Source organism: Helicoverpa zea, chromosome 1 (assembly GCF_022581195.2).
Source record: "Helicoverpa zea isolate HzStark_Cry1AcR chromosome 1, ilHelZeax1.1, whole genome shotgun sequence".
Taxonomy (NCBI): domain Eukaryota; kingdom Metazoa; phylum Arthropoda; class Insecta; order Lepidoptera; family Noctuidae; genus Helicoverpa; species Helicoverpa zea.
The window spans coordinates 13,653,526-13,667,805 of record NC_061452.1 but is presented as its reverse complement, the minus strand read 5'-3'; the positions used below and the strand labels follow the sequence as shown (position 1 = coordinate 13,667,805).

The 14,280-nt window shown below is 34.8% G+C and overlaps 1 protein-coding gene across 2 annotated transcripts in view; it reads left to right on the top strand.

The window, feature by feature from the left end:
- LOC124630491 (neuronal acetylcholine receptor subunit alpha-7) overlaps positions 1-14,280 on the top strand; it is a 95,957-nt gene that overhangs the window by 56,680 nt on the left and 24,997 nt on the right. For both annotated transcript variants that reach the window (XM_047164429.1, XM_047164437.1), the window contains exons 2-3: positions 4,465-4,604; positions 13,209-13,253. In XM_047164429.1, the coding sequence (XP_047020385.1) occupies positions 4,465-4,604; positions 13,209-13,253 (185 nt within the window). The remainder of the gene's footprint in view (positions 1-4,464; positions 4,605-13,208; positions 13,254-14,280) is intronic.

Here is a 14,280-nt window from a genome sequence, read left to right as displayed (position 1 = left end):
AAGGCTGTACCCTCGTGGGCAGAGTGCCAGCCACTCACTGTAGCAGTACCAGGGTTGAGAGACTGTAATAGTCTTCGATTCCAGGTGAAATTGCCTGAATAGAACTTTGGTCATATGTGAACGTGATAAGGTGTGAATTGACTATGGCTGGAAATTCTGTAATAGGGGGTCGTTTCATTTTAAGATGATTTAATAGGTCTTATAATGTTTTAAGGTGTGATAGACGAAGTTGTCAAACGAATGTAGTGTGTAGATTTATTTTTAAGTGAATTATGACTTTTATGGTTAAAGTATTTGCAGTTCGTCAGGGACCAATTCTATAAGTTATGTACTGCTTCAATATTAAGTAAATCTTTTTTGCAAAACTGCACCACTTCCAACGTGAGAATCATTTATTACCGGAGAATTATATACTCAACGGAACAGTTCAAAATCCCTAAAGTTTATCACGAGTATTCACAACGTGGCACCAATTCACGTGCCTACAGACAGACGTCTTATTACTGTCTTCAAAATTTCAAGTAATTCCGAGGGTCGCATGTACAAATAAATTGCTTAGACAATGTCTTTGTTTCACAAGGGATAAGATTACGATTGCCTACCCCGGTTTCTGGTTAAAGCCTCCGCTAACTATATAGCTATGTAACGTGATTGTTTGAACTAATCACTTTCGCGCCAAATTGATGTTTGACAGGTGGCCATCTTGGTTTTTAGAGTATGTCAACAATGAGGTTGAATATCAGAGTGGAAAAATGGCGTATACTTTTTGAGTAATATTTTGTGTTTACAAACCTTTACGCTATGCCCTACATTACTATATAAAAACAAAACAAAACAAAACAAAGAACTACCATATAAATTCAAAGCTGGCAGCCCCATTTCCATTTCACAGGTTTATTTACATAACCGTTTGTAACTCATATTTATGAAATAATTTAAAATTTCGCTTCGAAACCTGACATTTATATTGGCCCAAGTGTACTTAGTGCCACTCCGTCAGTTGGCAACCCCGACAAACTTGGCAATTGAATAATAAAACGCGTAATACAATATACGACGGAGCGTAAAAAGTAAATTCGGAGCTACGTAAGTGCGTACACAAATGTATAAATTAGGATCGATCGGTAACGTTGGTTTAAATTGGGCAGGGTTTAATTTTAACTTCTCCTAAAGTATTTTTAAATTAGTTAGCGGATATTCTAGAATATGCTTCTTTGTATATTATTAATGGTACTAACAGATCAATGGTAATATAAAAAATAAGATTAAAACATGTTTAAAATTGATTTGTCATTTATTTTCTTCGGCAAGAATATATTTAAGAAGAATAAGTTACTGTCAGCCTGCACATAAAACAAGTTGCAATAAGTCAAAGACTTTAAACATGTTAAGCACTAAAATCTTTACAACGTATTAATTCCTCACCAACCGCTGATCTCCTCATTAAAATCTTTTCACAAAATCCAAAAGGGCGTAAGATCCAACATGGCCGTCACTCGAGCCATAATTCAGCAACTATTCATTCAATACGGCCGAGGTAAACCGCGGAGACTTTACGAGGTCAGCGATAATACCTGAATGGATTATGTGACGTCACTATGCAAGATGGCGGACAGAAAGTACACTTCGTGGGGTGAACTGGGGGATTAACTTACTTGAAGTGTGTTAGAGGGCGAGATATTTTGGGTGGCTTTTGGAGTGAAAGAGTGTTATGCTGTCAAATTAAAGAAGAAATAAACCTAAATAGTCGATTTAGTGGAAACTACTTCCTGTACTTCGATAAAATATAACCCGATGATGGTATATGTTCCTAGCAGTGACAACATTTTTATATTGGTTTAGTAGTTTCGGAGACTTAAGAGTATAAACAAACATCCTTGTTATAAAATTGGTGTAGACTAAGATATTATTGAGACGTTCCGTTAAAGTTAAATATGAAACGGGTTGCAAACTATTCTTGAGAGCAGAAAAGATCTTTGACTGAACTAATAAATAAATCTTGCTTTTTAACGAACCTTCTTGTATGTCTGCAGTACGGATCCCAAACCACACGTTGAGTATCAGATAGACAGATTTGGCTACGTAGTTACGAGGTAATTCGAAACTGTAAGTGGGGATTTTTGTTACCAACGACAATATAGTGGCTTAGGGATTAACTCACCATAAGGCTAGTACCACTGGTACTGGTGTGGCTTTTCAAAGTGATTTTATCTCCATTTTAAATGTATTTTGGACACATTTTAGGCTTAGGGTAGCAGAATAATGAGATAATGTAAACTTACGAAGGCTTTACATCTTAACCTATTTCGTACTAGATTTGGGTTTACCTGCTTTCCAAAAGAACGATTTCGTGCAACCGGATAAAAATATTTCCCTAATAAATGGCACAGATTTTTTCCAATCGGACCAGCAGTTCCTAAGATCAGCACGTTCAAATAAATTCTTCAGCTTAAAGCATCTCCTTTCAGCACCCTTACCTGCTCCATCTTCTAAGAAGTGTCATAACACTCCCTATCACCTCATCTCACTCCCTCATCTCACTCCCTATCATCTGGTATTTAAGGTAGTATGACAAACTATGAGCTTGCTAAGCTCATCCCCTTAATAGTTTAAGTCAAACCACCCGTTAGAGTTGTAATCACCAGCCTATATAACCCAGTTAGTTACACATATTAAGCGGAATAATTTACAACCGGGATTTACATAGAATACCCAAGATTTACGAGTTTTGTATCTATTTCTTACATGTTGAATTTATGGGCTTTTGTTAGATTTAAGAGGTAATGTGAAACACTTTGAAAACTGTAATGTAAGATGGTCTTTGTTTGAAAATGTTGTGTTAGGCATTTTGTGTCTAGAGAAGGTACAAAAAATAAATGAGCATGTAAATCTGTAGTAATATTACAAATAAAAAGCTAATTCTGGATCGATAATGTCGGGACAGACTCCAAAATGTTTAGATTATTTGTGTAGCAATTTATATTATTCTCATTGACCATGTTTGCTTTGTATAAAACACAGTGGAATCGTGGGAAGTATCAACGAATACAAAGGAATCTGGAGAGAACGTGGAGGTAGTTTATTCATGAATTGACCAAGTAAAAGATTCCTATTGATAAATACAAAAGCAAACGAAATCGAACAACGTATATACTGGTCAAGAAACTATTAGACCATACTGAAATCCTCACGGGACCTAAAGATAGCAAAGAAAAATAAATTACCTGATTTCGCGCGCAACTGAGCACTTACATCCATCCTTTTCTAACATACTAATCCGGGCGTACGAGCGCGTTATACTTGTCACACTCTAGCTTTCATACATCACGTATAAGAGCATTGTAAGCCCCTAAAATGAGTGTTTATTGCTGATCCTTCGAGCCGGACTCTTGTGGGTTCCCTCAGCTACGCTAAAATGACCTTTATGTCTTTGAAGTTAAGGTCGCTTTGTGGTTTTAAAAGGTTCAGGTGCGTGGACAGGCTTACCCAGTCGTTATTCCCCGGCAGATGTACGTAGTTCTCTCACACTGAACTATGGGGATTTGTCCAATTTGTTGTGAAAAATTATGGTCTCTGTTGCTCTTAATTCTTTTCGTTTTGTAAGTTATTGGGTGCTTCTGTTTCAAAGATTAGTTGCCTTATTCACTTAGAGAGGAAGCTAGATGGATTTTTGAAGTCAATGGCTTTTGAGAAAAGGTTTCCTTTTTCTTTGCGACTTTCCTCGATGCAGGATTTATTATAATGAGTTTTGTCTATGGTTACGTTCTGCAGTTTCTTTTTATCCTTTGTTCGGATCCTTACGAAGATAAAGGATTATTTTCTTCCTATATTATATAAATTCCTTCTTATCCTTTTCTGTATGAGTGTATCGTGGTATATTGATCGGAAGTAATATTTTCTGTAGGATTGAGATACAAGTATTGTAAGGACTATCGAAGTATTCTTTGATGAATATTTATTTGGGAACATGTCCTGAATATATTTTGGTTAGATCTTCATAAACATGTTTATATTTCAGTTACATGAGGATTCGGCTGTCTGGGCTTAGGTTTCATATTTATTTTTCAGGACTGAGGAACCAGATGATCGAAAATACATTTTCTTTGACAAAGGACTTAAGGTTTTTTACGGTTTACACACACCTCAGCTATCACCAACAGATGTTATCTATTTAACTTTGAATATTATTAGTTTAGATAAGTGTACTCATATTCATTTAATTAGTTTATTTTAACTGCTTATTATTAATTAATGTTTTGCACATCCAAATGTTTTTTTTTATTTGCAATCCATATGTTATTTTGTCTTCATAATCTGATGGAAAATAAAGTTAAATTTCTTGACTTTCACTAACTTCCCCGTACTTTGTTTAATCTTTTTTTTCTGTTCTTACTTGTCATCTATTTTCCTATCACATACCTCGCTGGATACCATCATTTATGTTCTAATTACTTCCACCAACAGTATCGGAGCAAGGTCCTCACGAGAAGCGACTCCTGAACGCGCTGCTGGCCAACTACAACACGCTGGAGCGACCGGTGGCCAATGAGAGCGAACCCCTAGAGGTCAGGTTCGGGCTGACGCTGCAGCAGATCATTGACGTGGTGAGTGACTTCTTGATACGAGGGGCTTGTGTTGTGTTGAGGAGGCTGAAAAACTGGAAGGGAACTCCTAGTAGGTTAATTTATAGGTTTTATATAGGCCATAAGTTTTTTTAATTAGCGCTAAACCCCATCAACATTGTGGGCTACGGTTGTAGTAGGGTCATTTTAACTTCAACATAGTTAGTATTTGTTAATATTGTTCCTAATTTTAGTCGATTTATTAATAATCAAATTAGTTTTTAGTAAAAAAAACTTTTTCTATCTGTGATTTCTTAACCAAATTCTGCATTAATCTTTTATCGACGCATGATTAAGAATAATTCAATATCGACCTGTTAACACTAGAGGCAGAAAAATCATATCAAAATAACACTAACTAACATGTGAGTAAACTCCGCACATCATATTCCAGCAAAAAAGGCACAAAGTACGACAGTTTTATCTCCATTCTACAAAAAATAAATGGGTAGTTTCATTCATAATTTTAATATAAGGACCGGGGTGATTCGCTTGAGCGATCTCGCCATCATAATTTCTTGCATAAAACCGCTATTTCTCTTTGAAATAGCACTTTTATACGGGATTAAAGTGTTGAAGGGATTGTGGCTGTCTGACGTCTGACAGTTTGCGGTGACCGTGTCACCAATTGACGGCTGTGGGTGACCAGTTTTTTTTTCATTATAGTGTAACGCTTTTCTGAATAGCGGTTTACTTTTAAGGTGATTTTTTTGTTAAGGTCGGAGCGTTTTTGAACTCTTTAATAGAATAAATGATCAGTAATTTTTCAAACCCATTCATAAAGCAATATATTTATATGATTATGCAACTATCATAAAAATATACATTATGTTTTATCTTTATTATTTAGAATACATATCTTACAAGGTAAACGGTCAGTGTTAGACTTTCAAGTTTACGAATCTTAACTTACGAAACCGCAGTTTGTTTAGGTATCATCTAAGCTTTGTTTAAGTTACCTATATAATTAAAACTTAGCTAGAACTTAACCAGTGGCCTAACCTCAACACAACAGAAGACTATGTAATCGATGTATCAACCGTTAATGCTTAATTATAAACAAATGATATTTTTATCGAAAATTCCGTAATTTTTCCTTTTCTTTGATATTTCTGTTAAACGTGAAAATGTAAATCTTTGAAGTATTCCAGTGAATAACAAGGCAGGTGGTGATATTGCTTCTCGATAACAATTTGGATAAATTGACGTTGTTTGTTACAAACAAACTTTTGGGAAGCATAATATTATAATACATTTGCAAATTTTGGATAAATATATATTATATTGTTAGAATTTACTGAATTATAAGGCGATGGAATATCATACTGCTTTCGTGATGAGGGTGAATTTTGATGTTTTGAATTTGTGCTCGGGTTACAAGGCGAATATACTCGAATGTCACTTACTATTGTCATGCTTATATTACATTTGTGCACATAATTTTGACACGTTTTTCTAACTTTAAGCGGCACTTAAATAGCAGTCATTCGTGGCAATAGAAAGCTCTAAATGGGAATAGAAAACCAATTTGTCTAAGACGTTTCTAAGGCCTCATTTACGGAGACGCGGGGCGTCACTCGTTGCGTCGTGCGGCGCGGCCCGCACTGAATTCAAATATATAGCGTTGTATAGAGTTTTTCTTAAAACGACTACTTAGTTTGAAAATTGTATGTAAAATTTTGTAGTAAACATTTGTGTATAGTAAACTGGCGTTTATGTGGTCAATGAACTTGGGCCTAAGCTATTGACGAATATGACGTCATAAGTTAATACCCGATTATCCATATTAGTGAAGGTTCCATATAATTGGATGCTTGTTTGCGGTCAATTTCTGAAGCCCGTTATGCTAAGTACTGGTATAACACTATAATGTGGGAAAACGATTAAATTTGATACTAAGCCGATAATATTAATGGTCCTTCAAAAGTCGGTTAATATTAAGAAAAGGTGTTTGTGAAGCTCTGTCTTGTCTTGTGTCGTTACCTATGCTAATTACAATAATTTTGATATCTTAGACATCTCAAATATCGTGACGTGTTGTTGTTGTTTTTGATGTTTCATGCAGTTTAAAATCGCAATTTTTACAGTAAATCCTCTTTGTACTGTATTTTTCTTTACTCCTGGGTTGTAATAAAAATAAACTGCCTAAAATACAATCTTGATGGAATGCTTTAACCAAATTAGCGTTGTTTACATTTCACGTTTCATTTTAATTTGTACAACATTTTACAAATTCGCTTTGCTTAATGTTTCGATATTCAATACGGAATGCAAAAACAAATTTTCCGAAAAATAATCTAGTATTAACTTTGACTAATTAACAGAAAAATATATACCTGAAATTTTGCCCAATGTACACGTTTTCAAAAACGTATTTTTATGTAGTTTTAAAGTCTAACTTTTGATCTGTTTTTTTTGTAAGCTCCGAACATCAAAGCTGCCAATTTCGCTGTGAACTTTTTAGCTTCCGAATGGGATTTTTTAAAAAGAGAATACGTAAAGAAAAAATACGGCAGCTTTTTCATGTGTGCCTGTTTTTACGTAGATGCGAATAGTAAAACAAAATGTATGTAGGTTTGGGTATGAATACGTTGAAAACTTATGGCCTTATTGCAAAATAGTTAAACAGGTGTTTAAGGAAAATTCTCCTTAATTTTTTTAAACACGTGACGAACTCCTGCTTTAATTTTTTTTGTAGTAAGATCATTAATAACATTGTTTATGTATGACTTTTAGATATGTTACTTGATATGACTTTTTAGACATGTCGCAATATACTATTGATGGGGTATAATATAAGCTGTAACCGTACATTTACAAATGAATCGTAAGCCTTATTCATGTATAAAGGCTAACTGAAATTATGACTGATCATATCAAGAATTTAACAGTGATAGATGATAATCTGGGTTAGAACTTAGAGCACTAGATTCTTGTTTATTATATTTGTAAAGCACAGCAATACCGACCTCAAACTCCGACATTTATCACACATAACAAAACATTGTTCTGATATTTGTGGAGACAAAGGGCATCAACTTTACCAAATTTCTAGTGTTATCAGAAGCCTATAATTGTTGTTAGTCTGACTAACTTAGTACTAAGTAGCGCGGTTCATTAACCCCTACTTAATAACAAACAAGATTAGGTATACACTAATAAAGTTTATTTGTTTTATTAGTGAGCTGTTTTGTTAAGTGCCTTCGATAAACCTAATACATTATCCTATTAACCATTTTGTATTGACTGACTTTTATGTTGGTAAAAGGAATGGTCTATTTAGTCTTGGTTTTCCATGGATTAAATGGTAACATTCGTTATTTACGAAACGTCTGATTTCATTGAGATCTTTTCATAAGGCACAATATTGTCACAGTTTTATCTCGCTTCCCAGTAATACATACGGTAAACATAGTAGAGCGCATCCTTTCATGAGGTGATAGTATAGGTCAATACGGACAAATTTGACCAGGGGACCTATGCAAAAGTTAACCCGTTTCAAGATAATCGAATTTCAAGATCTTTTCTTAAAAACTAGTCTAGATACACGTATAAATTTTTATTATTAGTCAAAAGTCTCGTTTTCGTGGATTTTGTGTGCGACACCTCAGGAAAGGATGCGCACTACTTACAACTTACAAGTAGCCCTGTATAATGCACTTTTTACTACGACTAAATGTTGACTGAAATGAATAATTGATTAATGAATTTGAAATAGTTATGTACCCTGCAAATATGTTCAATAATATTCCCGTAGAATTATTGAATTCTATATTGCAAATAAAACGGAACCAATATTAATAAACTTGCTAAAATTTTCTGCAGGAATTTTATTCAGTCGATTGGAAATAGTTAGTTAATAGCGGGTAATTTTATTTAGTTCGGTATGTCGCTAATTAAGCAGCATAATTTGAAAAATTTGTGATGATTGAAAAGACATCCATGGTGTTGTCATATATGTATGTTTGGACTTAAAAAGAGACTGATGACCCTTGAGTTTGTTTCGATGTTTCTTCTCAAGGTAGTCCAATAAGATATACCACCTAGAAAAAAACTGTTGATTTCAATCATTAAAAATAAATATCATTTATCACTAAACGCTAGTTTCTTCAGTGTGAAATATATTTATTCTATACTAGCTTTCGCATGACTAAAACCTTCTCCCGGGTCTAAGTTACCTCCCCTCTAATTTTTAGCCAAATCGGTCAAGCCGTTGTCATGTTATGTCGTGACAACGGAAAGCGGGTTTCATTTTTATATATATAGATGTGTATTTGATTTATATAATAGCAATTCTTAATAAAAAAAAGTTCTGTTATATGTGTTCTGTAATATATAACAGAACTTTTTTTTATTAAGAATTGCTATTATGTAAATCAAATACACATCTATATATTCGTACTCTAAATGCTTACAACTATCATGGTACTCTATAAATGCTTACAACTATCATGGTACTCTATAAATACAGGAAGTAGCTTTATGAGGGCCTTAATGTAATGTCACAGGCTGTATCTCAAACAATACTGATTTAAATGTGGCTTACAACTGAGCCTTACCACAAGTTCCCCGACTTCAGCTTAATTAAATAAGTAGGAAAGTCATTCAAGTAGAATTATTGTTACGTTAAATCACAATTAGGTACATTTATATTAAAATATTTGGAACCTTATAAACTTTTCCAGATTCTAAGCTATGTTTCTACAATATTTCATTGATTTAGAACCACTGATTTGTATTGAGATATTAAACAAAGTGTTTTACTTCGTTTGCTATTGTGAAGCTCCTTTTCTCATTTAAAAAATATTTCATTCCATTTTATAACAAACATCGGTAATAAATCCTGTAACAAACTAATATATTAACCTCCCCTCTCAGAGTCATTTTATGATTACTTAAGTCACTCCTTAGTGACGGAATGTCATACAAATCCTTCACTGAGGAATGGCTTAAGTAACTATTAAATGACTCGAGTGGGGAGGTATAACTTCAATAAAATACACAAGCATACAAATATTTTGACAAACACTGCAAATAAAAAACTATTAAAAAATCTGCTCACGTTTGCAAACAGTTGGTTCTCATTGAAGACTAAAATATGGACACATTCAGCATTTTGAAATCATCAGTTAGTTGTAACTGCAGAGGAAATTGAAATGTCAGCCTGACAGTGACATTGCAAGTCTGGCTGTAATAGGGTAGATGTTATTGTAAGGATAGATAGGTGTATCCTTGGGGATACATAGATAGATTTTTAAAGTAACTTTAGTTTAAAATATATTTTCGACCCCATCGGGTTAGTAATTTAAGGGCACCTGGAGTTTTGTGAAATCGTTTTTGACAACGTATCAGTTAGTCATAATAAACGAAATAATGACATCAGTAAGAAATAGGAGCACTTTGTATTTAAATAATAATCAAAATAATCTTGAAGGTAGCTAGCAGCCTTTCTATACTTTCAAACTCTGCTTTTAAATGCAAACAAAGGATATAATAAATTTTCGCAGTGTCGAACCGCCATGATTATTAAAGAAGTATAAACCTACGCACCAAACTTCATCATATTCCTTCAAATTCCATTTGAAACTTAAAAAAAAGCGCAAAAATCGAGCACTGCAAGATAGGACAAAAGCGTAAAGCGCCCACAGCAAGTAAGTACTTGGAGCGAGGCGTTCTTTGCAACAGCCCTTGTCGCTTTAAGTGCTGTATTGAATAATTCTGTTCGCTCACATATTGAAGTGTTGCGGCGTCACTCTGAATTCTACAGTCCTACGCGTATGACGTTTGTTGGGAAAAAAGTTCCACGTGAGTGTTAAAATTTAAGTGTGAGTATTTTGCAGTGAGTTTTACAAGAGGATCACAATTAGCTATTCTCATCTGAAACTATACATCGGTGGAATAAAAGATAATATTTCATGTGTTAAGCACAGATTTGGGGCGAGTCTGTTGATATTAATGGAATACTTCCCCAGATTTACTTTTATTATTATTTTTGAATACTCACAACACTACTGCATCGATAGCAAGCGCTTTTCCAATTGTAAGTGAAAATTTGTCAGAGCAGTTTTTAAGAATTTGGACACCAAAATTAAGGTTGCTGTGTGTGATCTTGTAAGATAAAGTATATGCAGAATCATTATCAAAAGTACTTTCTTCGCAAATATCAACATAAAATGAATTTATGCGCACTAGTATTAGTATGTAGATCGTTTAGACGTGGTTACCGAGGGACAGTCAAGTTACTGGAACATAAAATTCAGCTGTCGCATCAAGTTCTAAACTTTAATGTTATAAAGTACTAGCTGGTGCCCGCGACTTCGTCTGCGCAGGTTTAGTATTTCGAACAATATGTTTACAAATTGTAGCCTATGTGTTATTCTGATGTATAAGCTATATTATTGTAAAGTTTCATTAAAATCCATTCAGTAGTTTTTGCGTGAAAGAGTAACAAACATCCATACATCCATACATACAAACTTTCGCGTTTATAATATTAGTAGGATTAAGATGTTCGTGTTATGAACGTTTTGGAAAAGCGGTTAAAACTTATCTTGGGTAAGCAGAACTTTTGGTGGTGTTCCTGTTTTATGGAGTTACGAATATGCAGTTATATTTTTTTAATTTATATGACTCATCATCATCATCTTAGCCATAGGACGTTTACTGCTGAACATAGGCCTCCCCCTTTGATTTCCACAGATACCTGTTGGAGGCGACCTGCATCCAGCGTGTTTATATTTATTTACGTGACTGTGAATTATAAAATGTATAAGGTTTTGGTTTAAATCGAGTTTGGATGACGAATTTTTAATTATTCATTTTGTATAGAAATCTACAGCATTTATAAGCGTGTCTATTTTATCTAAAAGTCACTTGCATTAGAGCTGTCTACCATCTACCAAATATTATTCGAATCAAGGCAATTTCTATATTTATATTTAAGACGAAAAACGTCTTTACACTGATCAAAAGTTTATATCCTAACGAGTAAACAACACCATCAACCAATTACTTAAAGTAATACTTCCTTATATCCAAAGTATGGTATAACCCAACAAAATTGTTATTACGCATAACATTATTCTATAAAAAGGATATATTCACGTAATCAATCAATTCTCCCTCCGGTACATAAATCTTTGTATGTCATAAACTTTTATCAGATGCTGTACTAAGTTTATTGGACTCTGCAGATCTGAGTTTATGCCTCAACTTAGGTATAAACATGTCATAGGTTTGCAAGTTATAGTTCAACTGTTTAGGGCCCCTGGATTTGTTTTATGAGGCCTTTTTGTAATCAGTAATATTTTAAAGAGACGTGAGACGGACTTGAGATATTGACAACTGAGGGATTATCATGATGATCGTTGGTAAAAAATACTATAATTTTCAAAAGCCTGAAGGGTACACTTCTGTCATGTCATATAGGTGTAAGATACAATCATATGCGGTGAAATGACATCTTTACCTAATCCTGGTCGTCACGAAAATATTGCGCACTTTTAAAAGTTTACTGCTGTACTCAAAGTCAGTGCTGCTCCAAATTAGACTACGCTTACAGCTCCAAAGATGCAAGACAACAAAATTTGAGATGAGATGCAGCAACAAAATACATGAGCAGCGCAACATAAAACGTCAAAATGAATTCTGTCTCCGTCAGATATTTCGAGTTAGTCACAATAAAATCTGTCATATTTCAGAAACGGCTGTATAAAACAACCGTCGAGTGGGATCGTAAAACGCATTACTCATCACCCAACTGCTCTCTGTTATTCACTGGAATATTTAATTGCTCCGTCTTAACGACTGGCCCAAGCAAAACTGGATTATCCAACTCAAATCGAGGGCAAGAGATTAAAACGACTTTGTGGTTCATCTGTGTTTTTAGATTGATATTTAGCTGACTTCAAAGAATATTGCAATGTTGCTCTTGTTCGTGTAATTGAATTTGTTCGTTTTGTTAAAAAGTTAAGACCAGAAATAATGTCATCAAGCAAATGAATAAAGTTGTACATTTTTGTATGAAGTCACCTAAATTGAAATTAAGAGGTATAAGCTTAGACCCCTCACGGTACTGTTGTTCACCATATTTTTTCGTTCCTTTGTTGCGTCGGCGTGCGTACCTTTTACAAAATAAGGATGAGAAAAATCAAATCCTGACCACAAACGTCTGGCTCAATTTGGTAAGTGGTAGGAGCCGGGTATGGCGCCTTCGCCCTCCCGCCCCCCGCTATCCCGACACTACCGGGTAACGAGCGATAACTACCGTACTTTTCTACATTCAATCAGCACTATTTTACAGCACTTTTTTAATTCACCATTTAATGCACTTGGAGGGAAGGTTAGAGGAGGCGGGCGCGGACAGAGGGCGCCGCCTTCGCGGCAGATCTGTCGCATGGAGTCGGTGTTAACTTGTTGTAACTACGCATACGATATCTATTTAGCTGTGTGTGGGCGGCGCGCGAGCATGCGCTCCGCTCGCATGAGGATGTTCGCGCGCCGCCAGCCCCCGCGTGTCGACACTTGTTTAGATCATCATACTGACTGCGCCCTTTCTGTTTTTGTTGACATCGTCTAACCCAATAGGACGAGAAGAATCAACTACTTATAACCAATATATGGCTGTCGTTGGTAAGTGTGAATAAAAGACAAACCTAAAATTAACACTAAAATTTCTAATCATTATTTTCGTTTCTACTCTTTTTTGATTTGTTTCTTTTTTTGTATATTTACCTTCGTTCTGTCTATCTGTTTGGGTTATTCTTCTAATCTATGACTGTTATGAAAATTGCATAGCATTGTGGAATATGCGGCAGTCTTTTTTTGTATTTAACCTGTTTATGATATTTGTATGGGAGTTGCTTGACATGTCCCGTCATCGCTGACCCCGTGCTGTAGACTAGTCAGTAGCCCCTATCATGCATCCCTTCATACAAACTGTCATAAGTTAGCTACTTAGTACTTTTAACTTTACGTAGTCCATAGAGTGGGTACTGTGTACTGTATGTCTGTGGTGAGTATCGCGCAGGAGTCACATTTGTGTATATCAGACAGCTGCCGTGTAAGCCGCAATGCGATTAACAATATGTACTAATGGTTGACGATAAGTGCGACGATATAATTCACGATAACATAAAACATACATGTTTCTCAATTGAAAAATAACTTAAACGATGTGATAAAGTGGGTCTCGATAGGTCAATTGGGAGTGACATATTGCTGCAGATTTACGTATATTGATATGCACAAATATTGTTATTGAGATGAAATGTGTTTCATGTACACTGTATATTGATTATGCACATCCTGGGTACCCGCTGTTGATTTTGTTTTGTTTTCGCTACAAGGAATTGTAGTATTTTTCATACTATGCATGGCCATGGAATGTTATTTATGGGAGATATTATCCTCGTTCAAACTGAAGTGCGGTTACCATGCTCGAATCTAGTTTGCCTGCGGAGTTAAACCTCGATGGGACGACATTTTCAAAAATCTTTCCTAAATAGAACTTTTAAACTGTTTGTAATTCTTTCAAATGTTTTGTGTCTTGGTACCTGTATAGCGTCCTAATTTGTTACTACTTATTCAAATGTTGTGTACAACAATTGACATAAATGTACACAGTTTTAAAATGATTTCAAATAGACCCATTTAGTTT